Source organism: Macrotis lagotis, chromosome 1, assembly GCF_037893015.1.
Source record: "Macrotis lagotis isolate mMagLag1 chromosome 1, bilby.v1.9.chrom.fasta, whole genome shotgun sequence".
In the NCBI taxonomy this organism is placed as follows: Eukaryota; Metazoa; Chordata; class Mammalia; order Peramelemorphia; family Peramelidae; genus Macrotis; species Macrotis lagotis.
The window spans coordinates 51,698,599-51,725,882 of NC_133658.1; the positions used below are offsets into that span (position 1 = coordinate 51,698,599).

Here is a 27,284-nt window from a genome sequence, read left to right on the forward strand (position 1 = left end):
ATATAAACAGAAAAAAATCAGTGATGCAAAACATGAAAGTACTTCTAAAAAAGTGAAAAATAAGTGAAGGCAGTAGTGTTAGTCTTACTTTAGTTAAAGTAGCATAAGAGAGAACACTCCCCACATTGAAATCCCTGATGTTCTCATGGAAGGAGATTTTCCTTCCAAGCAATAACCTTCTTTCTCCTTCCTCTCAACTCCCTCACACCAGCCATGACTCTTCTCAAAGGTAAAGTGTAGGTTAATTTGTTTTATTTTCAGTTTATATTGTGTACTAATCATTTAGTATTTCAGGGGTGTTAGGGACAAAAAATACTTAAAATTATAAAAATTAGGTACATTAGGGACAAAAAAACTTAAAATTATAAAAATTCTTTTTATATGAGTATTTTTGAGAATGTGGTACTGGTCATCCAACTTTACTTTATTTCCTATGGGAAAATTTGCATTGCAATTCAAACAAATTGCAAGATGAATAGAATCTTGGAATGAATTAAATCCATAAACCAAAGTTCTACTGTATTTAGTTAACTATTATTTAGTTAACTATTATTTAGTTAGCTATTTTTAGTTTTAGTTTAGTTTAGTTGCCTTGCTTGAAATCATGACTCTTAATGCTTTTTTTTGAATTCTCCTGAAGCATAATAAATCCTGTTCTAGCCCCTCATTTAAACTGTGTGAATCTTTATGTTTCAAATATGCCACATAAATAACATATTGTTGGATTCTACTTTAAAATTCAATCTGTTTAACTACTCACTTCACTATTATGACTGTAATTATATATTTCACCCCATCACCATTTCATGTACTTTCCTTCTCTTTCCCCCTTCCTTGCACTTTACAAAGAATTAGAAGATAAAAAAAAGAATCTGTTTAATACTAGTCAACATTTCAGTTTTACAAATTACCTTATTCATACAACCTTTTCAAGAGAACAATGTATTATTTGAATTCTTTGAAGATGGTGAGACTATACGTCTCTGACTCCCTGTGGGTCACAGAGTTAATATTATTGCCAAACTTGTGTCCTAGCTCTAAGACCATGCCTGTCTCCTTTCTTCTTTTTTTTCATTTTTGTAAGGCAGTGGGGTTAAGTGACTTGCCCAAGGCCACATACCTAGGCAATTATTAAGTGTCTGAGGCTAGATTTGAACTCATGGAACTCTTCTCTCTGAAAGAAAATATACTATTTCCCAATCTCTTTCTTTGGCCTTTTTCACCTTTCCCCATCAACCTCTTTCTAGTCTTCTTTTCCTCTCCTATTGAAAATCAAGTATTAACAGGGGAATCCTTCAGAGGCTGCCTCTCAAGCAGGTGGGAAGGCCTCTGCCTCACTCCCAGTTGTGGGAGCTAGAGGTAGTGAAGTAAAGAAGGAAAAAAGTGAAGTTAAGCGGATGCCTAAGCCTTGACACTTGAGACTAATTTTTGAAACCATTTTTCAAGCCTTGATGCACATGGTTGGAGCAGAGTTGAATTGTAGATTTTTGCATCATGGCTAACCTCCTCCCAGGGTAAGGTAGACATGTCCTGGAAAGAGGGTGCAGAATGCAGTTGTTTAAGAGCATTAGGAATAACATTTCACTGTGGTGAGCTCAGCTATTATTTAGCATTTTTATCTGCAGTGCACTCTGGCATCATTTCTATTATTTATTCCTTCCAACAATACTGTAAAGAAGATTTGTATAGGGAGGGCAGGGAGGTCATGGCTTACTTTCTAAGAGTCGCAAAGAGGTTGTTTCTACATTACCAGAATGTTCTTGCAAAACTACCTCTGGGCTTTGGTCAGTAACAACTGATCTGTATGTAATTCCATTGTGGGTAAGGAAGCGATGAATGGCCAGGCGAAAGAGAAGCTATAACCCTTCAGCACCATCTTATATTACATCAGTCAGAGAATTCAACATTCAGGCTCAGCAGCATAGAAGGCTACTGCAGTGGATCTGGTGGGCACTTCACATGGTCATTTTTTAACCTAAAAGTAGTTTAACATCATGCTTTAAGGTCAGTAAAATACTTTGCGTGCTATCTCACTTGATCCTCCAAACAACCTTGTGAGGATGGTGCTGTTTTACAGATGAGGAAACTGAGGCTGATGCAGGTTAAGTAAATTACTCAGTCACACCAGGTCCTAGGAATCTGAGGCCAGATCTGAGCTCCAGTCTACCTGGCTGCAAGTCCAGTGCTCTGTCCACTGTCACATATAAGCTTAAAAATTTAAAAATCTGTTTGTGCTTGTTGACTCCATTTTCTCATAGTCACTCACTTCTTCATCCCATGAAGTCTGGCTTTTGACCTATCACTTGACCGAAACCACTCGCTCTCAGATTACCTAGGATTTCTTCATTGCCCAGGGAGATGGCTTTTCTCACACCCCATTTTTGACGCCCCTAAAGTTTTTAATGCTACTACTAATCTCTTCTTGAATACAGTCCCTCCTGGATTTTTCATGACATTGCTCTCTCCCAGGTCTTCTCCTATCTGATGGACTGTGCTGTCTCAGATCTTCATTTTGGTCCCAAACTGTAACTTTGGCACAGTGGACAGTATTGGGCCTGGAATCAGAAAGAATTCAGTTCAAATATGGTCCACCCCAATAGCAGCAGGATACCTAACTGCTGTCTGCTTCAGTTTCCTCAACTGTATAATGAATGAAATAGTAGGATTTACTCTACAGGTTTGTTCTGAGGATCAAATGAGATCCTATTTGTAAAGCTCAGGGTATTGCCTAAGACACAGTAGGCACTTAAATTAAGCCTTTTCTTCCTTCCTTCTCTATCTTAGTTCTTCCTTTCTTCCTTCTTCCCTTCCTTTTCATGGCTTGAGCTCATTATACCACTCTGCATTTCTTAAATGCTCTTTTTAATCTAAATACTCCTGAAATTTCCAAAGACCATAAGACCTCAAATCCTGAAAATCAAATTAATTTCAATTATATATATATATATATATATATATATATATATATATATATATATATATATATATATATATATGTAAAATATATGTATGTATTTTTGCATATGGAACAGCTTGGTGGTGTAATAGATAGTGTACTGACCTTGGATTCGGGACAGGAGATCGAATCCAGTCTCAGATGCTTGCCAACTTACTAGCTGTGTGACCTTGGGCAAGTCATGTAACCCTGACTGCCTTGCATCCAGGACCACCTCCAGTCATCCTGATTCATATCTGGCCACTAGACCAGATGGCTCCAGAGGAGAAAGTGAGGCTGGTGATGTAGGCTATCCCTCACTCAAATTCAATTTATGTGCTTGTCATGGCATCACTTCTTTGCTGTCATGGTCTTCTTCGAGAATGAAGAACAAACATCATCATCATCATCATCATCATCATCATATTTACCTATGTATACATACAAACATACATATACACATATAAAATACAGCTATAGGAGTTTGGAGATTGAGTAGAGAGATCAATTTTTGTACTTCCCAATAGTCTCTTAACAATCCCAAACATTCTATAGCTTCTTAGCATTCTCTCCTGTAATTTTTTTTCTCCATTAGAAAGAGGCTTTGAGTTTGCCAGCTGTTTGGGAATTCTGTTTAGGGAGTAAAGGAGAAAGATGATTTGTGTATGAGGAAGGAGGCTAGATAAAAGATAATCTTGAAGGGACCCTTCCAATTCAAATATTCTGTGATTCTCTATTCATCTGGGCTCTAACCCCTCAATCAAGTGAATTAGGGTCTTCAGAATAAGTTTTCATCCCAGTTCATGAGAGCTGTAGTATAATCTCAGAAAGATCTGCAAAGGACTCAAGAATGCAAAGAAGAAAGGTTTAAAAATATGAAATTGTTCCAGGGTTTCTTGTACAACCCAAGTAGGAAGCTTCAAAGACATGAGTCATCGTTTTGAAATGCACATCAAACAAGTTAAATAACTCTTACTTTCTTAACAACATATTAATCAAAGGGCATTGATTCCTGAATCAGATTCTACTACCAATGAGCCTCCTATCTTCTCAGCTCGGATGCATGCATTAAGTGAGTTTTATTCTGACAGATACAATATAGCAATCAATAAAATCTTATTATATGGGGCTGCGATACAGGGATTTAGAGCAGGATTTATGCACTGCTTTCAAATCCAGTGCTATTTCATGTCTCTGCCTTAACCTGTAATTGAAAATAAATCTCCCCAAATACACCAGATTCTAATTTTCTGGATGTATGGGCAAATTTTAACGGCAGCCTGTGTTCCCTCAGGGAAACTGTGCCTGTGTGATCTTATCGTCTATTCCCAGGGCAATCTCTTGAGGGACTAGATTCCTTAAGGACAAGGCTGCCATGCCCTATCCTGAGTTGTAGGATAAAAGCAAATTTGGGAAAATAGCTGAGGTTTCTTTTTCTATACATATTTTTAGAACAGAAGTACCAAGCTAGGGGTCCAACAAGGAAAACTTCCAGCCCCAATCAGATTAAAATATAACTGAGGAATGTTTAACAATACAAGTAAAAGCATACTACAACACAGATAATGTTAATTTGTGGTTTTCTAAGTAAATGTGAATTTTGTGAAGATCACATGATCCTCACAAAAACACTCTACAGACTTTAAAGGTGAAATATATGGGAGTTTTTGTCAATAGAACTTGTCACAGGCAAACCAGGATTATGGTCTCTGCCCTTTTCTGTTTCTAGGCACTCCCCATTCAGGTGATAGTACCCACCCATCCATTCCTCCCTTTATAGGTAGACATATCCAGTCTCATCTCTTTCTTCTTCCCTTCTACCTACAGGAACAAATATAGCTCAGGTAAAAAATCTAATTAAATTCTAAAATGAACAAAACAAAAGAAAGATAGTATTATTACTCTCCTTATTTCAATCAAATAATTACCTTTTGGAAGCTGGGATAGGCAGAGGAACAATGAAGGCAATATGAAAAAGTATGAGAGAAGGGAACATCCTAACAAGACAGACTAGCAGTGATTGCCAGATGAATTTGACTTTAAATTCCAATTTGTCCAGTACTTCCAAGAGGAGAAGGGGCAGAGAGCACAGAGGCCTGGGGATCTCATGGAACTTGGGACATAATACGAATCTTAAAAAGTTGGCTGACTCAACAATTCTTATCCTGGATATAGAGGGACAGGGAGAGAATATATAGAATATAGAACTATGTAAAGCATGCTTCCCATCCTCAAGGAAATAAATATAGTGACCAGTGAACACAACAGAAAGCAAAGGATCAAGTCCACAAATTAGTCTAGACAAAAGAGTTGGGGAAGCTCAGAAGAGAAACATCTGGGTTTGCAGTAAGGGATTGGAATGGTTGAGGGAAATAAAGTAAAATAAAATAAAGTAAAATGGGAAACCATAATTCTACAACACCTACTGTGATTGGGTGGGGGGCAGCTAGGTGGGGCAGTGGATAGAGCACTGGCCCTGGAGTCAAGAGTACCTGAGTTCAAATCCAGACTCAGACACTTAATAATTACCTAACTGTGTGGCCTTGGGCAAGTCACTTAACCCCTTGCCTTGCCAAAAAAAAAAAAAAGAAGTGATTGAAGAAAATAACAATTCTGGTTTTGGCCAAGGGAGTTTGGCCATCACAGGGGAGGTTTCTGATACCAATTCTCCTCTTGTGCTGGGAGCTCAGATCATTTACCAATGGGTTGGCAAGAAAAATGTAAGCAATGAAGTTCTCTGAAGAGGAACTGTCAAATCTTATGCATCTGGTGCCCTTCCTTCAGTTATATGACCCTTGATCTTTCCCCTTCCTCTCAGTTAGAGGTTCTTAGCCCAAGGGTTTATTAATATCAATAGCTAACAAAAGCCATTATGTATATAGTAATTTAAGATTTACTATGAATTTATTTATTACCTCATTAGATTTTTCACAACAATTCTGAGATGCATACATTAGAATTATCCTATGCATTTTACTTTATGCATTTATTAATTCTGAGAAGAGTTCATAGACTTTACCACAGTGACTGCCAGAGGAGCCCATGACCCACCAAAAAGCTTAAGAATCCTTGCTTTTGGTGTATTGATCATCGCTTATTTTCTTTGTCCCATTTCATATTCCAGATAATCAAATTCCAGAAAAATTTGTCCCAATTCATATTCCAGAATATGAATATGAATATGAATACTAAGTCCTTTGCAAAGAAGGGTCATGTGAGGGCTCCAGGCCGTGGAGAGGGTGTGGAGCACAATGCACTTGTTAATTAAGCACTCTGATACTACAGATCACTGTCTCTTGTTTGATACTCTCCTATCTTGTGTTTTGGGACACCCCTCTTTCCTACTTCCCTGACCATTATTCTCCATCCCCTTTGCTGAATTCTCCTCCTCTACATCATACCCTTTAACCATAAGTGTCCTTCTTCTCTTCTCTCTCCTTACTATTTCAATTGGGGGTCTCATTAGTTCCCAAGAATCATGGTCATCTCTGTATTGATGATTCTCACATTTATCCATCATGCCCCAGTCTCTGGGTTGGTCTCTAATCTTGCATCCCCAACTGCCTTTTAGATTTGTGGAATATGATGTCTAGTAGACATTTTAAACTAAACAAATCCAAAACAAAAGTCATTATCTTTCCCCCTAAACCCCATCCTGTCCCCTACTTTCCCTGTTGCTATAGGACAACACCATCCTCTCAATTCCTCAGACTCAAAACCTAGAATCATTTTCAATTATTCATTTCCCCTCACTGCCCCTCCCCATCCATATCCAATCTGTTGCCAAGTCTTACTGATTTCACCTTAACAATTTCTCTCATATGTGCTCCGCTCCTCTCCTCTCCTCTCTTCTGACACCCTATCACCCCTCACGACTATGCAGGCTCTCATCAGCTCTGGATTACTGTAATAGCTTGCTGGTGAATCTGCTTGTCTCAAGTCTCTCCTCACTCCAAATCAATCCTCCATTCAGTAACCCGTGATTTTTTTTTTTTTTAGGTTTTGCAGGGCAAATGGGGTTAAATGGCTTGCCAAAGGCCACACAGCTAGGTACTTATGAAGTGTCTGAGGCCGGATTTGAACTCAGGTACTCCTGACTCCAAGGCCAGGGCTCTATCCACTGCGCCACCTAGCTGCCCCAACCAGTGATTTTCTTAAGACACAGGTCCATAGGGGCAGCTAGGTGGCATAGTGGATAAAGCACCGGCCCTGGAGTCAGGAGTACCTGGATTCAAATCTGGTCTCAGACACTGAATAATTACCTAGCTGTGTGGCCTTGGGCAAGCCACTTAACCCTGTTTGCCTTGCAAAAAAAAAAAAAAAAGAAAAAGAAAAAAAAGACACAGGTCCAATTATACCACCCTAACCTCCATTAAATAAACTCCAGTGATTTTCTGTTGCTTCAGTATTAAAGTTAAATTATTTTTGTATTTGAAGAGAATTCAAAGCCTTTCATAATCTAATCCCCTCCTGTCTTTACAATCTTCTTACACCTTATTCCCCATTATGGATTCTTCCATCTAGTGACAATGGCCTCCTGGCTGTTCACAAACAAGATTTTCCATCTCTCCACTCCAGATAATCTCTCTGGCTGTTCCTATGCCTGGAATGTCCTTTCTGTTATCTCTACCTATTGACTTAAATACCAATTAAAAATTTATCTTTTATGGGAAGTCTTTTCTATCCCTTTTAAGTCATGTCTTCCCTTTGTTACTTTCTATTTAATATGGTATGCTTTGAATATTTTTCCATGTTGATTTGTAAGTTCCTTGAGGGGAGGGACTATTTTTTACCTCTATATGTATCCCTAGTGCTTGGCATATAACAGTCTCTTAATAAGTGTTCATTTTTATTATTGTTATTAAAACTGAAATCTTTCAATGAAGCAAAATTTGTTATCTGTTACAGTAAACTGGGTAGCAGAAAGAATTTCCATAGTCAGGCTCTTCCCTACTTTGGAAGGTCTAGTAGAAAGTTGTGCCCTACTAATACATTGTTGGTGGAGCTGTGAACTCATCCAACCATTCTGGAGAGCAATTTGGAACTATGCCCAAAGGGCAACAAAAAGATGCATACCCTTTGATCTAGCCATACCACAACTGGGTCTATACCCTGGAGAGATTATGAAAAAGGGTAAAAACATCACTTGTACAAAAATATTCATAGCAGCCCTGTTTGTGGTGGCAAAGAATTGGAAATTAAGTGAATGTCCTTCAATTGGGGAATGGCTTAACAAACTGTGGCACATGTATGTCATAGAACATTATTGTTCTATTAGAAACCAGGAGGGATGGGAATTCAGGGAAGCCTGGAGGGATTTGCATGAACTGATACTGAGTGAGATGAGCAGAACCAGAAAAACACTGTACACCCTAACAGCAACATGGGGGCGATGATCAACCTTGTTTATTCCATCAGTGCAACAATCAGGGACAATTTGGGGCTGTCTGCAATGGAGTTTGAACAAAGACCAAAGACTATTACCTTCAATTTAGGAAAAAAAACACCCATTATCTTATTATGTAATTTTGCTATCTCTTACACTTTATTTTTCTTCCTTAAGGACATGATTTCTCTCTCATCACATTCAACTTATATCAATGTATACCATGGAAACAATGTAAAGACTAACAGATTGCCTTCTGTGGGGGGGGGGTGTGGGGAGGGAAGTGAGATTAGGGGGAAAATTGTAAAACTCAAAATAAATAAAATCTTGGGGGTGGCTAGGTGGCACAGTGGATAAAGCACCGGCCCTGGAGTCAGGAGTACCTGGGTTCAAATCCGGTCTCAGACACTTAATAATTACCTAGCTGTGTGGCCTTCGGCAAGCCACTTAACCCCATTTGCCTTGCAAAAACCTAAAATAAATAAATAAACAAACAAACAAATAAAATCTTTCTTAAAAAAAGTTATATCCTTTGCAAATTATATTTACTCTTTAAAAATTACTTTCAATAATATCTTTTGTCTTTACATAATTTCCCATTTTTGTACCTTCAGAGTGAATACCACCCTATTACAAAGAAAAACAATTTAGCAAAAATATCCAAAAAATATGACCCAATCTGGCAAAGAAATTGTTCTGCCCTAATAGTTCTTCACTTCTTTATCATGAAAGACCAAGTCTATATCAATAACTACTCTCCTAAGAACTATACTGATTTTTTCGGTAATTCAGAGCTCAACTTCCTTTGGTGAGCTTTTCTTTAGCATTATTGAGGTCATTGTATAGACTATGGAAATGTTTCTCTTCCCCACCCCCATCCCCCAACTTCATCAGTTCATATAAATTTTCTCAGATTTCTCTAAATTTTTCTTCTAGCTAATTTCCTATTGAACAATATAATATTCCACTAAATTTATATATTACAGCCCCCCGCCAATAACTCAATCAGTTGGGTACAGATTTTTGTTTCCAGTTCTTCATTATACTACAATGTACTGCTATAAAGAGCTTAAAAAATGTTTATTCATTGACTGACTGAGTCACATATTGTGATCTTTGTTCTGTCTTTTACTTTTTGCAGGTTCTCATGTTCTCAGGTGGGATCAACAGGTCAAAGGTTATGAATAAGCTTTTTTGGGAGTATACTTTTAAACTGAAATCCAGAATGATTTAGCCACTTCCTACTTGTACCAATGGTTCATAGGTGCACCTGTCTTTCTATAAGTCATCCAACATCTTTGGAGAATTCTTTAGGATCATGAGAATATGATTGAATAATAGTTACAGCTCCTATGTCTAGAGAGCTGTACAAATCAATTTTTTTGTAATAACCTTGCAAAGTAGCCAGTACAAGTATGATTATATCCAATTTAGATAATAAAATTGGAGCTCAAAGGGAGAAATGAGTAGCCCAATGACACACGCCTGGTGAATTAAACCCAGTTCTCTCTCCACCCTCTACCACACTGCTATCCTAGCCTGCTAGTCTAAGACTAGGCAGTAGCAATACCAATGACAGATACCCTACCTTCCATCTGACACTTGGGCCACACAGGTGCCTTTGGATTTGCATGATCAATCTGACTAGACCTGTCACATTCATTAATAATGTATGAAGGTGCTTCACCAAATGCAAAAGAACACAGATCCTTCTACCCATCTACTCCATTCCCAAAGGCTAAAAGGCAAAGATAAATTAAGTCCCATTGTCATTAATCAGTGACTAGCATAGAACTCATCTGAAGCATTAAAGGCAACAACTTCTATTTCTTTAGGAGTCCTTTCCTCATGACTATCATTAGAGGTAGGTAATAAAAGAATAATCATCCCATTCTGAAGACAATGAAACTGAGACTGAAGATGATTACATGGCTTGCCTAAGGTCACACAGCTAGTAAGCGTCCACGTTGGGATTTATATTGTGGTAACTCCAAGTCAAACACATTTTCCACTATTCCATATTGCAACTAAACTGTGCCCTGGTAAAGATCTCTAGAAGCCCTCACTGTTCCTTCTTACTCTTTCTTTGGATTTCTCTCTATATGGGTGGTTCAATGGATAGAGCAATGACTTACTCTAGAGTTAGAAAGATTGGAGTTCAAATCCAGCCTCACATATTTAGTAGTTGTATGACCCTGGCAAGTCACTCTCTGTTTTCCTCAGTTGCCTTATTCATAAAATGCAAGTGATAAGACTAGCACTGACTTCCTAGGGTTATTGTGAGGCTAACATAACAGTTGTAGATCATTTAGCAAATCTTAAAGAACTATACAAATGCTAGCTGTTATTAGGCATTCTCGGCTGTCATGTTTCCAAGGGAGGTTTATCATTGAGGACAACTGAAAGGAAAAAAGTGAAAAGATCAAGAAATGGAAAATTCAGAGGAACAAAAAAGAACAAATTGAACATCTGAAAACTGTCTGAGATTAGACTACATGGTCTAAAGGTATATTTGGATTTTTGGCCCCTCTCCACCTTGCCCATCATGCTCCATACACCTCCATGTGGACCTCAGGAAAATCCCAGCAGATGCTACTTGCCTATAGAAAATGTGAAGGCAGTTTATGAATCTGAACTTAATGGGGGCAGGAAAATGCAGCCTCAAAGTGGCTATCTAGTTGGATATATGTATAATAACAGAAAAGAGAAGTGATGAAAAACTGACCCATAAGCATTTATTAAATGTTTTCTACATGCCAGACTTTTATCTGATGAATGTTCCTTGCCTCTGTGCTCTAAGAATAACAATGGACAGAGGTCTGATGTTGCCAAGAAGGGAGCCTGAGACTGATGGTGGTTGCAGGGGCACCGTCAGAAAGAAGCTGCAGTCACCTCTAATTCCAAATTCTTACAAGTTGAGCCCAGATGTAGAGATTCTAAGTGAGTTTCAAAAGAGACATGAAAGTCTTTGGGACTAAAGGGGTTTGAAATGAAGGATGTTATTGCTAAGTAGTCCTGAGTCTTCAGAGACCATAGAATGAAGAATCTGTTTCAGATGCATTAATTTCCCATGCTCTTCCCTCTGATGAGGGGAGGCTCCCAGGGAAGTGAGTGGTAAGATTCATCTGGGTTTGTGTCTTGGAAACCTCAAAGGAAAGTCCTTAGGAAAATCCTCACTTAACTGCATGATGTTAGCAGAGATGAGCCACAACCACAGAAAGCAAGAGAAAATTGAAACAAAAGGAAGAACCGATTCCCTCTGCCAGAGCAAATGGAATTTTATCCACCACCACTCTCCACACAGATCCTGAGATAAAGAAAAATCTTCATGCAACCAGTAGGGGACCAGACCCTGCAGTTAGTCCAGATCTGCTGGCTCAACTTCCTCACTGTATATTTGGGGCTATCAGGTTTGAGTGACAGCGTGACCCTAGGCAAGTTTTCCTTAATATTTCAGGTCTTTGAGGAACTCTCCAAGGTTCTAAGTGACTGAAAAGATGCGGACCTGTGCAGGTAAAAGGTCTTTAAACCAGTGAAATCAGAGGTTCTGTCCTTATCACTCTCCCTGAATGATTTTCTAGTGCCTTAATAGGCACAGACCAAGAGAAAAATCCAAACTCTCTTCACTTCACTGAACAATTGGCAACTGTCTCTGGAAGAAATTTAAAATGCAATTCAAAACTACTGGCTAAAAAGGAGAAATGGGATTGATTACCTATGGATTTCTAACATATAAGCTTCCTATTACATAGGTGATCTCAATTCTACATCTCTGCTGAATTCATAAATTATAATACTCTTTGCAATAAAAGGGCAAAATCCCTTAATTAATCTGAATAGCATGACTAACTTCAATGAACCAGATATTAAGAGAAATATGAGTGAAGGGGCAGCTAGGTAGCGTAGTGGATAGAGCACTGGCCTTGGAGTCAGGAGTACCTGAGTTCAAATCTGGCCTCAGACACTTAATAATTACCTAGCCATGTAGCTTTGGGCAAGTCACTTAACCCCATTGCCTTGAAAAAATCTAACAAAAAAAACACCCCCCCCCCCAAAAAGAAATATGAGTGAGAGGCACAAACCATCCATGAGGAGGGCCTCCTCAGATTTCCATCTTAAAACTGTAGACCAAATTTAGGCCCCCACTTTCCTATGAACTTAATTTTCACAGTACCAACTGAGCTGCAGAATTTAAAGAGTCAGGAAGACTAACCATAAAGTAAAATGCAATTAGAGGTTATTAAACTTATTAAAATAAGTTGGAACAATGGGGAGACATCTTTCCTCTTTCTTATTTTTTTTTGTGACTGGTCTCTTAAAATGATGAGGATGGCACATTAAATGTGGGGAGTTCCCCTGGAAGGTACAGGATTTTTCTCTCCTTTCTATTGCTTCTATTGGCTGCTGCCCATTTCTTAGTCTTGCCCTTATTCACTCGGTCATTAACATCTTGACTTCTGGAGAATGGCCACTCTCCAAACCTCAATGAAGGTCTAATTTAAGATGGAACAAGGGCAACACTCCTAAAGATTTTTATTCAATAATTATTTGTCAATCCTAAACCTCCTGACCTCTGAACGGTTGTAGGTGATCCTGGGTATACTAAAACACAGTTAAGGAGAGAGAATGACCAGATCCAATGCTGTTTTAAATGTATTCCTCTCTAATTCTTCCTCTAGCTGAGTGCTGGCTTCCACATGTTCCTGAAGGATTCTCAACAAATGCTGCCAATGGCCCACCATGATCACATTGGTTGGGCTGGATGTCAGCATGTAGCCACAGACTGACACAGATGAAGGTCTTGCTGTGATCGTGTTCAAATTGCCTCTCATCAGCAGTAGGGACACATTAAAACAGTTTGGCACCTGCAGAATCGGAAATAAAGCCACTTCTCTGATTCAAGAGCTGGCAGTGGGTGTTGTGTATAAGGGGAAAAGGGGGAGGGTGGGGTAAGCTTAAAAAAGCTTAAAAAAAAACCAAAACAAAACAGGGTGTTATAAAAATCACCACTCTTGTTCCAGGTCACAATTTGAACTTCTTCCTCAATATTTTCATCAGTTAATAACAGATCTTTTATCAGAAAGCTCTTGTTCTCAATGGCCTCAGTAGGAAGGACTCAGGACTGCAACAAGGGAGTTAAAGGTGGGGTGGAAAAGAATGGGATGCCTAGGATTTAACTCTTCTAAAAATGACCACAGGCTTGGGGAACCCTTCGTTGACTGAGAAGTGATGGTGCCATGGAGCAAATCTAGTGGAACTTGGATAGACTTCTCCTTAGAGCTGGCCACTAGGCAATGAATATCTGACCCTGGCTATTCATGAAGATTATCCATTAAACAGTGAAAGCTCAACAAATTGGGGGGATCCCATGCTGATGAAATCATACCTCTGCTGCAGTGGATGCCTTGCTAAGTCTCCCACAGGACGTACATCCAAGGATGGCAAGGGCTGCCCGACATATAGGATTGTTTCACATGGGGCCCCATGATGCAGCATCTGTCATGGAGTCAGTAACCACTGGGAAGCTACAACCAAAGAGACTAAGGGCCCCAAATGGATCATGAGATTGCTTTCCCCTCTTATTCACAGAATCTACCCAGGGGTTCAGAGAAGGCAGGATGGAAAAGTGTTAAAAAGTCCTGCATGAAAAGTTCAGTGAACATGAAGTCACAAATTCCCAAAGCCTGCATTTTGCTTTCACCATTGCCTAGAATTTTTGTTGATGAGTTGGTCAGCTGTTACTTTACCCTCTAGACTTGCTGGCTACTATGGTGTTGCATCAGGCACCACCTTCCTCCCTCAAGTATGTTGAATTAAATTAAAGGTTCTTTACCTCAGATCCAAGAACTTATTTTTTTCCCCTAAATTTTGATAAATGAACTTTAATAGCATTGGTTTTTTTGGTTGTCCCCTATATTTTATGCATTTAAAAGTGTGATTCTGAGGTTTCACCAGAGTGCCAAAAGTCTGTGATTTAAAAAAAAAGGTTGATTCCCTGATCTTAGGCCATGATCTTTTTTATTTCCTTGCCTTCCCTTTGTCCCTAATGTCTATTTCTTCCCTTCCCTACCTCCCGGCCTCATGCTTTTCCTTCAGTAACTCCTGGTGACCTTCATTGAGAGATTTACCGGGATAACTCCCCTCTTAGCATATACTATCTTGGTGAGGGTGGGGGTGAAGAGTAGACTTTTCTAGCTGACTTACTGAACCCTGCCCTTTCCACAGAGTCTAGTAACTCTTGTCCCAGCAAATTATTTCCTCCATCCATCTTTTGGATGTCTGATAATCACAACCTCACAGTAGGGCATCGGACTCTACTTCCATATAATACCATTCCTAGAAGTATTCATCTGCCCCCCCCCCCAATTGTGAGCAACCAGGGAGCCATGTTTTGAAGGTACTGTAGATAAGGTGAGACAGCCCCTGAGAATAAATGGAAGTCTTGGCTTTGTTGTACTCTCTCAGTTCTCATTTGATGTCTGGAACAGAACCCAGAGTCAGAAGAAATAATCTGGTTGTTAGTATTGAGGACTGAACGGCAATAGGACAGGTTTCATTGCTAAGGAAGGGAATGGTCTTACATTGGAATCTGGGGATAAGGAAAGGGTTAATGAAAGCAAAGGAAAACTATTCCTCTTGAAATTTCTAATAATATATGACAGATGGAAGGAGCCAGGTATAAAGGTGAGGAAACTAACCGGTGGTTCTCTGACCCCTTTATGAAATGACTCTTTCTACAATGCTCTGGCTCCCTCCAGTATTCTGAATTGCAAGTTTGATTTAGACAGAGAAAGGGTTAAGTTTAATTTATACTGATTCCTATTTAATATCATTCTCTCCCCGTCGGAGCCAGCAGCTGTGAGCTGATTGTACTCTCTCATTATGCAGTCTGTATCGCTAATGGCCTGTGACAAAGGCATGCCATCTTCCAGGCCTTACCCCCGAGAGCCAATTAAACACACATACTCCCTTCCTGTTTGCAGCGCATTACAATGAAATTAAACTGAATTTCAAAATCATTTTCTCCTAAAGACATCTCTTTACAATAATTAATGCATGCTATTCCTTTTCAACTGAAATATTCATCAGGAGTGTTGACTAAAAAAAAATTTTTTTTTAAAGCTGACTGCCCCACATTTCCCATTGCTTGCTGCCATCATCAACTCACTGAACCTCGCTGTTGGCAAAATTCAGTGTTTCAGTTCCAGTGTTTTTAAAGGAAGGGGAAAAAATATTTGCAGGTTTTTTGGGTTTTTGTTTTTTTTTTCAAATCTGAAGTTAAAAATAAAGGAAGATGGTCACAAAGGGAGTCTCACCGGAAAGTCAAGTTTCCAATTCTGGGCTATTTGTGATGCTGCAGCAGTGAAATACGAAGATGAAAATGGAAAGTGGTTTCAATGCTATGGTTCTTATATCCGAAATTAAAATCATAATAAAGGAGGAGTTCTGTATCCACTAGATTAGCTTGCTTTAATGAGGTAGAATGAACAAAAGAAAAAACAGGACAAATGAGTGAATGCGTGTCAATAAGCTAACAGTACACCACCATGGACAGAGGCATCAGGGAATAAATTAATGCAAAGGTATTTATTTTCCTGAAGCTTTCAAGTACCAAAGAACTTCTGGTACCAGGGTGAATCTATTAGGAATGAAGCTATCTGTGTTTTTATTTGCCATATGTGATATCCTCTTTTTTAGACATTTCAGAGTACTGTGTTTTTGCATAGACATATATACACATAAATGTGTGTGTGAGATATTTATATGAGATGTAATAGAACTATCTCACACACACATTTATGTGAAATCTATTTTGGGCTCTGTAGGTGAAAGGTCTTGAACCCACTTTCCCTGAGGATTAGTTATAAACATCCAAGTTCCAAAAACCCATGAAACTCTATAAAGAATCCTCTCATAGCTCACTAAAGACTATTCCCCTCTGCTTCAAGTCAATAAGGAATGAGAGCCCAGACCCTCTTAAAGGGAGAGCAGGCTCATTTCTCCCTCCTCACCTTCATCCTGTGTGATTCACCAAGAAAGCTAACCTAACTCAGTTTGACCATGGCTGCTGAGCAGGAGAGGAGAAAAATAGAAGGGAGAGGGAAGGGGAATCTGGGTGGGGGGGATGACACTGGATAAGGTTTTGATCAGAGGATGAGAGAAGACAGATGAGGCTGAGGTGAGACAGGATATGTTCCAACCCCCAGCCTGCCTCCCTTTTCAGGGGTACTCCATCAAAGGCAGGCAGAGTGGGATGCATTATTCCTGTTTTGTGGGGGGGGGGAAGCTCTGAGATTCATGATTGCCTTGGGAATGAGAGGGATTCCCTGTTATCCCAGAGGAGTTTTCTGGGCTCTTCTCCTGAGGATCTGATCCCAGTTGGCCTTGCGTGCATGTAGTGGCCCTTATGAAGAGATCTGATCATTCAAGGGCAAGGGTTTTGGTCCCAGCAGCAGTGTCATCTAGATCCCTGAGAGGCTTGAGTCTCAGGAATGATCTCTTCCAAGGAGGCCACAGGAACTGTAGTCTTTACTATTAAAAAACAAAGCCTCTCCCCCTCTCATCTACACATGCACCTTTACCACTAGGATGTCCCAGTTGCTCTCCAGCTTTGCAATGGGGCCAACCTGCCAGTCTGATGGCAGAATAGGAGGTGGAGAGAAGGTCATGACTGGGATCAGGAAGGGGAGGAGACTGCAGTCTCCTTTTTAAACAGTGAGATGGATGTTTGCACAACAACCAGGAAGGTGTTTACAAGAACCCATCTTGAATCTACAGTTTCTAAATATGATCTCTTGTCTGGTATCCAGAGAATATGAAGCATTTAAGAGGAAGAAAGTGAGTCCCAGGAACATCTCTTTCTCATCCCCTTGTTCTAGATTAGGATGGAAATTCTATAAACTGGAATGGATTAGGGGTTCAGCTTCAAGACTTAATCTGTCTTCCCATAAAGATATTTCTTTATGTTTGGTTGTATAACAGGATAAAATCAGCTTTGGGGTAAAGACCCATTAGAGCTGTTTTTGTGCCATGGGCCTCTGGCAGCCTCATGAAGTCTCTTCCCAGAACTACACTTTAAAACGTAGAAAATAAAATACATAGAATAGAGGAAATCAATTATATTGAAATAGTTATCAAAATTTTGTTTAAAAATTCATAGACATCAGGTTAATTCTTACCAACCTCCCCCTGCCTCAGGTAGGACTGGAGTTGGGTTTTTTCCCTATATGCTGGCCCTTTGTCCTATTGGTGGCCATTTCTTTGCATGAATTTATTGGGTCAATGGGATCAACAGTTGTTGGCAAAAGGACACTGACTTGGAATTTTAAGACTTGATGTCAGGAAAAATGCCCTAATAATTAAAGCTTTAGAGGATATAAATGGATTAGGACATAGTGGACTCTCTCTGACTGGAAGACTGCTCTAGATAACCACTTACCAGGTGTGTCATAAGTGGGATTTTCTTTGGGGTACAGGCTAGACTAAAATGGCCATGGAGCAAGGGCCCTTCCAGTCTGGAAATTCTGTGACCCAATTTGTCAAATGAATGGTGTGTGCATTTCTCTGACCATGGTACAGGTGAGTTACAAATAGGCAAAATACTGAATCTCTCTTCTAATTTCTGCATCCCTATCCTGCTCTCATCAACAAATGGAGGGTATGGGGTTCAGAAGGAGGGATGAGAGGGTAGGAAAGAGGAGGTGTCTCCAGAATATTCTACTCTGGGAGCCAGCCTGGAAGCAGAAGTTTCTCAAATATTCCAAGTTGAAAGGTTGCACTGACATAGCAGGAATGAGATCTGAATGTAAATTCCAGAGGTGTCATGACATCTTCAAATGAACAAAACAAACAGTCTCTAAGAGCCTATGGAAATTAATTCTGGGTTCTCTTTGACTCTTGCTGACAAGTATTGCAAAATACACCTTCATTCTTCATTACTTTAAATAATGTATCAGGTTTGCCTCTGCCAGGCTATCTAGAAAAAGTCCTAATATATGGAAAAAATTTAAGCAGAATAATGACAATAATGATAGCTAGCATTTATCTAGTGCTTCAAGGCTTGCCAGGTTTGTTCCATGTGTTATCTCAGATGATATTCACGACAACTGAGGGAGGTACGTATTATTATTATCATCCCCATTTTATAGACGAACAAAGGTTAAAATTGCCTCAGATCGCAGGCTAAGAGATTAAGCCAGATTTTGAACTCAGGTCTTATTCACTTCAGGGGACCTAGGTGATACTAGGGCACAATGCTGGGTCTGATGTCAGGAATACTCATCTTTATGAGTTCAAATCTTACCACAGACACTTAATAGCTGGGTGATCCTGTGCAAGTCACCTAATCCTCTTTATCTCAGTTTTCTCAATTGTAAAATGAGAGAGAAGGAAATGTCAAATTACTTTAGTATCTCTGTTAAGAAAACCTCAAATGGAGACATAGAGTGCAGGTCACGACTGAAAAATGATTGAACAATAACCCATTGACTCCAAGTCCAGCATTCTATCCTCTGTGATGAAAATTGTTTTAGACCCAGTTAGTGGCAGGAGAATAGGACTGAAGGAATGGGGTTCTTTATATGCAAGGCTTTTGATATTGTGAAGAGATAGAGCTAAGACTCATTCCATTAGGGTCATGAGGCTAGAGTAGGAGAGAAAGAGAAGACCAAGAAATAATTCATTTAAGGACCAAGTTGATCTCATCGCTTCAATGAGCAGTAAGACCTTACAGTTCAAAATGACCCATAAATGGAAACAACCAAAATTTCATGCAGATTGGTCACTGTAAAAAAACAAAATTTAATAAACAGTTTCACCGGATGTTAAGGAAAGACCGATTTACAAAACATGTGAGATGGGGAAGGGACAGGGTCATCATTTGCATTTCAAGAAGATTCTTTGTAGTATATACAAAATGATTTAATTTCCAGACACCTTTTCAGAAAACATGTCTATCATGGAAAGTGAATTATGTTTCCAGGTACTTGGAGAACCAGAGCTCCTGACAATCAGAAAGGATCCACAGACAGGACCCACATGAGTCAATCATAGACACTTAAAGTTTACCTTACTCCATGGAATGAGAGCATCTTACCTGATCTGGTCATAATATTTTCCCACTAAATGTGTTTTGTTCTATGGGGATGCTCTGAGAGGGAAGCCAAGGCTGATCCCCAAGAAAGATTGCAAAAAATGCAAGGCAGTATTTAATGTCTTCCTTTTTCTTCATCATTATCAGAATATATTAATACATGTATATCTACACCCACTTGTACACATTGTATGTGTACATATAGCTATGTCTGCATATACATAAAAGGTTTTAAGCTCTAAACTACACTAATATTTTCTGGCTTCCCTGTGTGTATTTGCATACATCTTTGTATTAATATGCATATATCAACATATAGGTACATGTCTTAACAGTTTAAAATGGAACTAAGATTCTTGGAACTTAACTAATATTATTTAATATCTGTGCATGTGTGTAGGTATGTGTAAAAATCTTTCCTCCCAACTTTATAAGGTAGGTAGGTATTAAAAGAGCTATTATACCCATTTTACAAATAAGGAAATGAAGACATAGAGAAGCACCAGGAAATTTCATCCTTGGGCTTTCTGACTCCCAGGTCACTGTGCTTCCTGCTCTCCCTAAACAACCTCTCAGCGAATTCTCTTTTCAGAATAAATACATGAATAGTCTAACTGGGTCATACCTGTTTTAAACCAGCCATCGGCAGTGAAAGCATTCTTGGTTTCTTCAGGTTTGTTCCAGTATTCTTGAAATACCGAGGGGCCTTTCACCAAAAGTTCCCCTTCTTTTTCCTCTGATCCTGGAGTCACCTAAAGAAAATTGCAGAGAAAGAAGGTGAATTCTATTTATGAAGCAAGGCAAGAAAAGAGAACCAAGTAGTCAGGAAGCATTTCTCCTGGTGAAGCACAGGTCACAAGGAGGTGTGGTCAATTCTGATCCTAAAGCATTTCTTCACTCAGTGACACTCTCTCCAGGACTATGTGGGGTATGGATGGCAGATGCACCCTGCTGTCAGGTGGCTTATAATCAATCAAACATCCAGAGCCTACTGTCTGTCTTTATAAAGTATCCTGTGTATCTGGAAGAGGGTCTTGGGCAGCTTCTCTCTATTCTCTCAGTTTGCTAGATTTTGAGTATAAATGAAGAAAACAAAAGTCCCTTTGAGCCCTTTCTGTTCATGAGTTTTTTCCCAAATAAAGATGAACATTTATAATCACTGGCTCACTTTGATAAACTAGGGGTCCAACTACTGCCATTTCTTGATCCTGGATAGTTAATCTCAGAGGATGTATTTTTTCCTCATGCCACAAGAATTGCGAGACTTTAGGGTAAAAATCAATGCTTTGAACACATAGCACGGCTTGCCCCTAGATTGCAGACTGGGTAGCAACTTTTAACCCAAGTTTGCAAAGGGGAGATAAATTTCAAGGGTCTGCCCTAGCTAAGTAGGAAGTTGGCTCATGGAGAGAGTAGAGTAGGGAGTAGAGGACTAGGGAATAGAGGAGGTAAAGATTTTCATAATAGATAAGACCTGGATCAATGGAAGAGTGGAGGCATGTCCTGAGACATGCTGAGAGCAATGAATTCTGAAAAGTATAATTACTTATACTTTTATTAAGCAACTACTTAAATGCAAGATACTACATTAGCTGGAATGGATACAAAAATAAAGACAAGATAGGCTTTGTGCTAATCGTTGGAAAAATATACAAATAATCGTGGTACTTGGGATAGAATTTTGGGTATGGAGTCAAGAGTGGAATTCAAATCCCACCTTAGATACAGACCATTTGGTTTTTTTTGGGTTTTTTTTTGCAAGGCAATGGGGTTAAGTGGCTTACCCAAGGCCACACAGCTAGGTCATTATTAAGTGTCTGAGACCAGATTTGAACTCAGGTATTCCTAACTCCAGAGCTGGTGCTCTATCCACTGCGTCACCTAGTCGCCCTGATACGTACCCTTTGCAAATCACTTAACCTCTACCTTAGTTCTGTCAATTGTAAAACAAGGATAATAATTGCATCTAACTTCCAGGGTTGCTGTGAGGATCAGATGAGTTGATATTTGTAAAGCACAGCGACTACCTTTAGAAATGTTAGGTTATCATCCCTAACATCATCATCATCATAACCACCACCTAGGGAAAAAGGTAAAAGAAATATGGGGAGAGGGGAAGTCCAGTCACCTGAAGAGACCAGGTAAGGATTACAGAGAAAGTAGTATTTAAGTGACTTCAATAGGTGAATAGGGCATGGGCAATAGGGGAAGAAGGAGGGTTCATTCTAGCTATGTAGAATGCCATAAACCAAGGATTGGGCAGAACATAAAGTGAAGACACAAGTATCTGGAGCATTAAAGGATGCCCCATATTAAAGGATGGCTTATAAAGATCAACACTGAGGGACTGGGGTTGACTGATATTTAGAGCTGATGGTTTTCCTAGTTGTGGGAAGCTGCTTCTCATCTCTATAATCATGGCCTGATAGACTAGATAAAAATCTCTTTAACCCCCCTTAGCAAGTGATTTAGTTGTTTCTCCAATTAAAAAATTACTCATGATCAAAACAATTAACATTATGACTGAAGTGATACTGAAGATAGCACAATTCTTTCTATTTTGAATCTTCAGATAGGTAGCTCTGAACTCCCAAGTATTGCTCTAATTGGCTGGCTCTTTCCCAAGAAAGCTCCTTATCAAGGCCTTATCCTAGCTTATATTTTGCAGCAGTTCATACAATTTGGACAAATGAATCTTCCCGGCACCTTTGGTAAATTTCCCAGGCTTTTAAAACTGTATTTGCTGAAACTTAGGATATACATTTTAAGATTATGTGGGAAAGAAACCAGGGGGTAGGGGAAGTCTGAAATTACCAAAAATCTTAGGAAGAAGAAAAGTCAAAGACCTTGAAGAAAAGTAGATAAATCAATAGATAAACATTAACAATAGAAGGACTATGGCTTCCAGATCTATCCAACAAGTTCAGGCATCTATGAATAAATAATACAAAATAAGGAAAAATGATACAGGACTTGATGAAACAGAACACCATAAAGCAATAGAATCATAACAAGCTGTTTCTGTGTGGTTCAAAAGAGAAATGAGAAATATATAAGAACAGAATTTATAGCCCAAATAGAAAAATAATGGGCAGAATAGGAAAACTAGAAAGCCTCACTAAAGAAACAAAAAAGAAAGCAACAGTTAGGGAATGCAAATATATAGAAGTGAAGGACAATCTAAAAGAAAAGAAACAAAAAAACAATAACATTAATAGATAATATGCTCACTATGCAAGGAAAACATACTGCTCTTGAAGACTGGAATCATAGAGACAAACTAAACACCAAAAGTCTCTTAGAGAATATGATAGAAGGAAAAAACTTTAACACCATAATGCAAGAAATAATTGATGAATATTGCCCAGAAATTCTTAACCTAGAAAATGAAATATCAATGAAAAGAATTCACAAATCACCCCCAGAAAAAAACTCAAGGCTGCAAACTCTTAGATACACAGTGGTTAATTAACAAATCAATTCAGAAACAATAAATGCTGCAAAAGATTAGGAGAAGGACTTTCAGGTACAAATCTGCACAAAACAAAAAAAATTAAGGGGAGGGGTAAACTTAAGATACTATAAGGTTATTGTTAAACAAGACAAGAAATTGAACTTATACTTGCCTATAAGAATACACTATGGATCCTACAGGTACAAAAGTTTTATTATAGCTCTTTTTTTGAGGTGGCAAAGAAACTAAAGAGTTAACCATCAAAGAGGAAATGGTTCATTCCAAATTATGGCATACGAATGTAATGGGATACTACTGTGATGTAAGAAATGACAAAAAGGATGGCCTTTAGAGAGACCTGAGCAGAACAGGAGAACTCATATTAATATTGTAAAAATTAACAATTTTGAAAGGCTTAAAAATCTGATCAATCCAAAGATCAGTTATGATTCCAGAGGACTGGTGATGAAGTATGATACCCCATCTACCAATGGAAAGGTTTCTGCTTGATTTTCCTTATTTGTTAAAAGGGCTTTCATTTTTATTTTCTTTATTCAGTAGTGGAGGAGGGAAAGAAAAAATGCTTAATATTTAGGGGAAGATATAGAACTGTAGAATATGGGAACATAAGGAAGTCACTTGTAACTTAGTTCATAAAATCCAGTGGACATACAGAATTCTCTAGAAGAAACATCCAAGATTATCATCTCCTTTGTAGTATATGGAGGCCAAAACAAAAACATCACATATTACTCTCAATACAGAATCCTCAACTGAAGTTTGTGCTGCTGGACTATTTATAAATATAAAGTTATATTAGCTATTTTTAATTCTGCTGGTCTGCTTCTCAAAGAGAATCACCTTTCTCTAGTCAGCCCTATCTATTACCAAAAATATTTTTAAAATAACAAAAATAACATCCTAATAGGATTTTACAGCATTTATTGTTTCTGAATTGATTTTTTTAATTAACCACTGCATATCTAAGAGTTTGCAGCTTTTGGCGGGGGGGGGGGGCAATTTTAACCTCCTTCTTCCCTTCCTCTTGACTCTCTCAGTAATTTCTTTTTCTCCCCCCCCCTTTCTTCTCTTCCTCCTCCTTGCTCTTCTCCCCCCCCACCAAAGTTAGAAGCAATATTTCCAAAATGCCAATTTCTTGCTGTTATAGGCAGAAAAGCAATCAGTATTACTGAGTCCAGGCTAACAATGAACTGAGGAGTGCTGCTAGGGATTTCATTGTTTGGTAAGGTTACATTGGAACAAATCTGGTAAGAAATATTGCTTGTTTTTCGTGTCTTCTTTAAATGCACCCTGAACTTAGTAGGTAAAATGGATTGTGCCAATTCTCCTCGACTGGCCATAGAGGTCCCTGGATCCAGTATTCTCTTCCCCAGGAAGTGGTTTGTTCAGCCTTAAGGAGTTTGCGAAGAAATTGCACTGGCCTTTTCTGTGATTGGGTTTCCATGTTTAATGGTGACTGTGGTTGACTTAATTGGAATCACTTTGTTGGTTGGGAAAAGGCCCAGTCTTTGAAATGGCAGCTGTGGAGGACACCAGCTATCAGGTATGGCACTTGGTACTACCAGCTACCAAGGGTCTATCTGATGGGAAAAGTGGAATTGCCCCTCTTTATGCAGGGAAGCCAGTTGAAGAAAAAAGTCCCAGAGGACATATCTGATATCTCTTTTCCAAATCCTATAGATATTATTGAAAATATCAAGAAATATACATTAAAATAAGTTGATCAAACTAGAACAATACCTGAAGAAAAAATAACTGCTTCTCATTACCTTCTGGGCCACACTTTCTAAGGACTAAGTGGCTCAAGGGGCCACTGTGGGCAAGTCTACCTCATTCATGGACCATAAGGCGACTCGAGCTGCAGTGGCTATTAACTAAGACCAACTAGGCCACTACAAGCCAACCTCCAAGCTGGTATTAATGCTTTAGGCTTTGGGGAATGAGCCACAGTCCACTGGAAAAAATGGGCAGGTAGTTACCCCATAGGTAGAGCAGGGGCAGCATCTATGATGAGCTACAGGAGGCAAAGGGAACAACAGCCTCAGATCAGGTTGGATCTGCAAGAAGGTCCCCCAGGGAGCAAATGAAGAAGGTCTCAATTTGGCATCGTTGGGTGGTAGTTCAACCAGTTCAAAACACAAGGCTCTGTGAATCAGTCATACAACAAAGAAACAAACTTGATATGGCAAATATTTATCAAGCGATCTGGCTGGAGACCAGAGCTCCAAAGCTGAAAGTCAGAAGCAGTCCAAGCCCTCAAGGAACTTACATTTTACTGGGCTAACTGGTCTTGGTCCACAGATCTTAGCCCCCAATGATGCGCAAGAATGAAAAAAAGAAGGAAGGCTACATTTGAATTTCATTTCTATATGTGACAAAAGTTAAATCTGAACAGCTGGCAAAAATGTCATGACTACAAACATTTTTTGCTATTCTTAACACTGGCTGATCCTGTCTAATAGCTTTCTTCCCACCTATGCTTTTGTTTCATGGGGTTTCTCCACTGCTCTTTAGCTACACCAAAGAAATTAATTAGTAGCTAAATACTAACTATACACCATTTATAAGTCCCTTCTAGCAATGGGTTGTCTGCTCTTTGCCTATGGAAGGGTTCACGTGTTTGTGTATCTTCACATACATAAATGCATATACTGGGATACTAAATATAGGACATAAGTATATGCACATATGTATTCATAAACACATGAATAATCTGTGTACCCACCTAGACATATATATGTCTAGGTGGGTACACACACACACACACACACACACACACAGATATATGAATGTGTGTGTGTGTGTGTGTGTGTGTGTGTGTGTGTGTGTGTGTGTGTATGTGTGTGTGTGTATGTGAAATGAAGGCATTTTATCCTCAGCCTTGGAGTATTTTCTGTCTATCCCCGATGCCTGAAACTCTTCCCACCTCATCTCCACCGCTTCTCAGTCAAAGACCTGTCTTTTGAAATATGTCTTTCTCAATCCTCCTCAATCTTAGTGTCTTACTTCCCTCTAGGGGAATGTAGTTTGTTTGTACACAGTCATTTGCATGTTGTCTCCCCATTAGACTGGGAGCTTCCTGAGACCAGGGATTGCTTTGTTTTTGTTTGTTTCATTTTTTGTTTGTTTTTTAAGGTTTTTTTGCAAGGCAATGGGGTTAGGTGACTTGCCCAAGGCCACACAGCTAGACAATTATAAGTGCCTACGGCTGGATTTGAACTGGATCCTCCTGACTCCTGGGCCAGTGCTCTATCCACTATGCCACCTAACTGCCCTTTTGGTTGTTGTTTTGCCTTATTTTGTATTTCCTTTGCTTAACACAGTGCCTAGCCCTTAGAAAACACCTAAGAAAATGCTATCTATCTGACTAGCTGACTGTGCTGAGTATGTAAATGAAACTGATGCAAAGATACATATAAAATCCCTTTAACACGCTCTACAACAAGAATAACTTCTACATATGCAGAGAGGCCATAAGAGCTAAATACCCATTCTCTCTCTCCCCTCATATATACAGGTGCATATATTTGTTCAGATTATCCATGTATGTGTATATCCTCACACTCGACACCTAGACACACACACACACACGTGTGCATACATGGCAAGTAACTGTGATCTTAGACAGGTTTCCTTGTCAACATATGTATGATTCCCTGTTTGAATTGGTCCAATTAATAGAAATGTGTAGAGGAACTAAGGATGGTCTCATCCTTGAACCCCATCATGGTCACTGTGGCCAAGAAGACAAATGAAATGGAAGTTTATCTTTCTGCAGCTTTGATTACTTTTCAGCAGAACCCCTTAATGTTCTTCACTGGGTCCTTGAAAACCTTACTAACATCTTGGTGTCTCCTCCAGAGGTAAAGCTTGGTGCTTTCGAAAGAAGATCTGTTGGACAGAATGGACAGAAATATGACCCATCATTTCTGCCTGCAACTACAAAAGATTGATATGGAATTCCTGACATGCCTCAAAAGGAGGACAAGGGTGTCAATCTTTGGCAAATAATGCACCCAGAGCCTTTACCTGCCTGCTGCTACATTTCAGAGGAATCATAAGCTGAATGAACTCCAAATTTCTCGTCATATCTACTCAGATTTTGGCAGAGGCTCAATCCACATCTTATCTAGAGTGGAACTCCTTGGCAGCAGGCACCTCCCTGTTGTGTAATTTAATGATGTTATGGCTGGCTTGCAAACAGTAAAACAGAGAGGCCGTGACGTTATCTTAATAGGATTTTGCTTGCAGAACTCAGAATGTCACTGGCACCATTCCCTAGTGTCCAAAGAGGATGCAACCAGTTTGGTGCCAGCATCCCCTATTCCTTGAAGTGGCATAAATTAAAATGTCGGTTTAAGGCTTCGCAAACTGACAAATCATTCACACCTGATTC

The 27,284-nt window shown here is 39.2% G+C and overlaps 1 protein-coding gene across 2 annotated transcripts in view; it reads right to left on the minus strand.

The window, feature by feature from the left end:
* ACSF3 (acyl-CoA synthetase family member 3) overlaps positions 1-27,284 on the minus strand; it is a 233,613-nt gene that overhangs the window by 86,471 nt on the left and 119,858 nt on the right. For both annotated transcript variants that reach the window (XM_074201051.1, XM_074201045.1), the window contains exon 7: positions 20,039-20,165. In XM_074201051.1, coding sequence (XP_074057152.1) covers positions 20,039-20,165 — 127 coding nt within the window. The remainder of the gene's footprint in view (positions 1-20,038; positions 20,166-27,284) is intronic.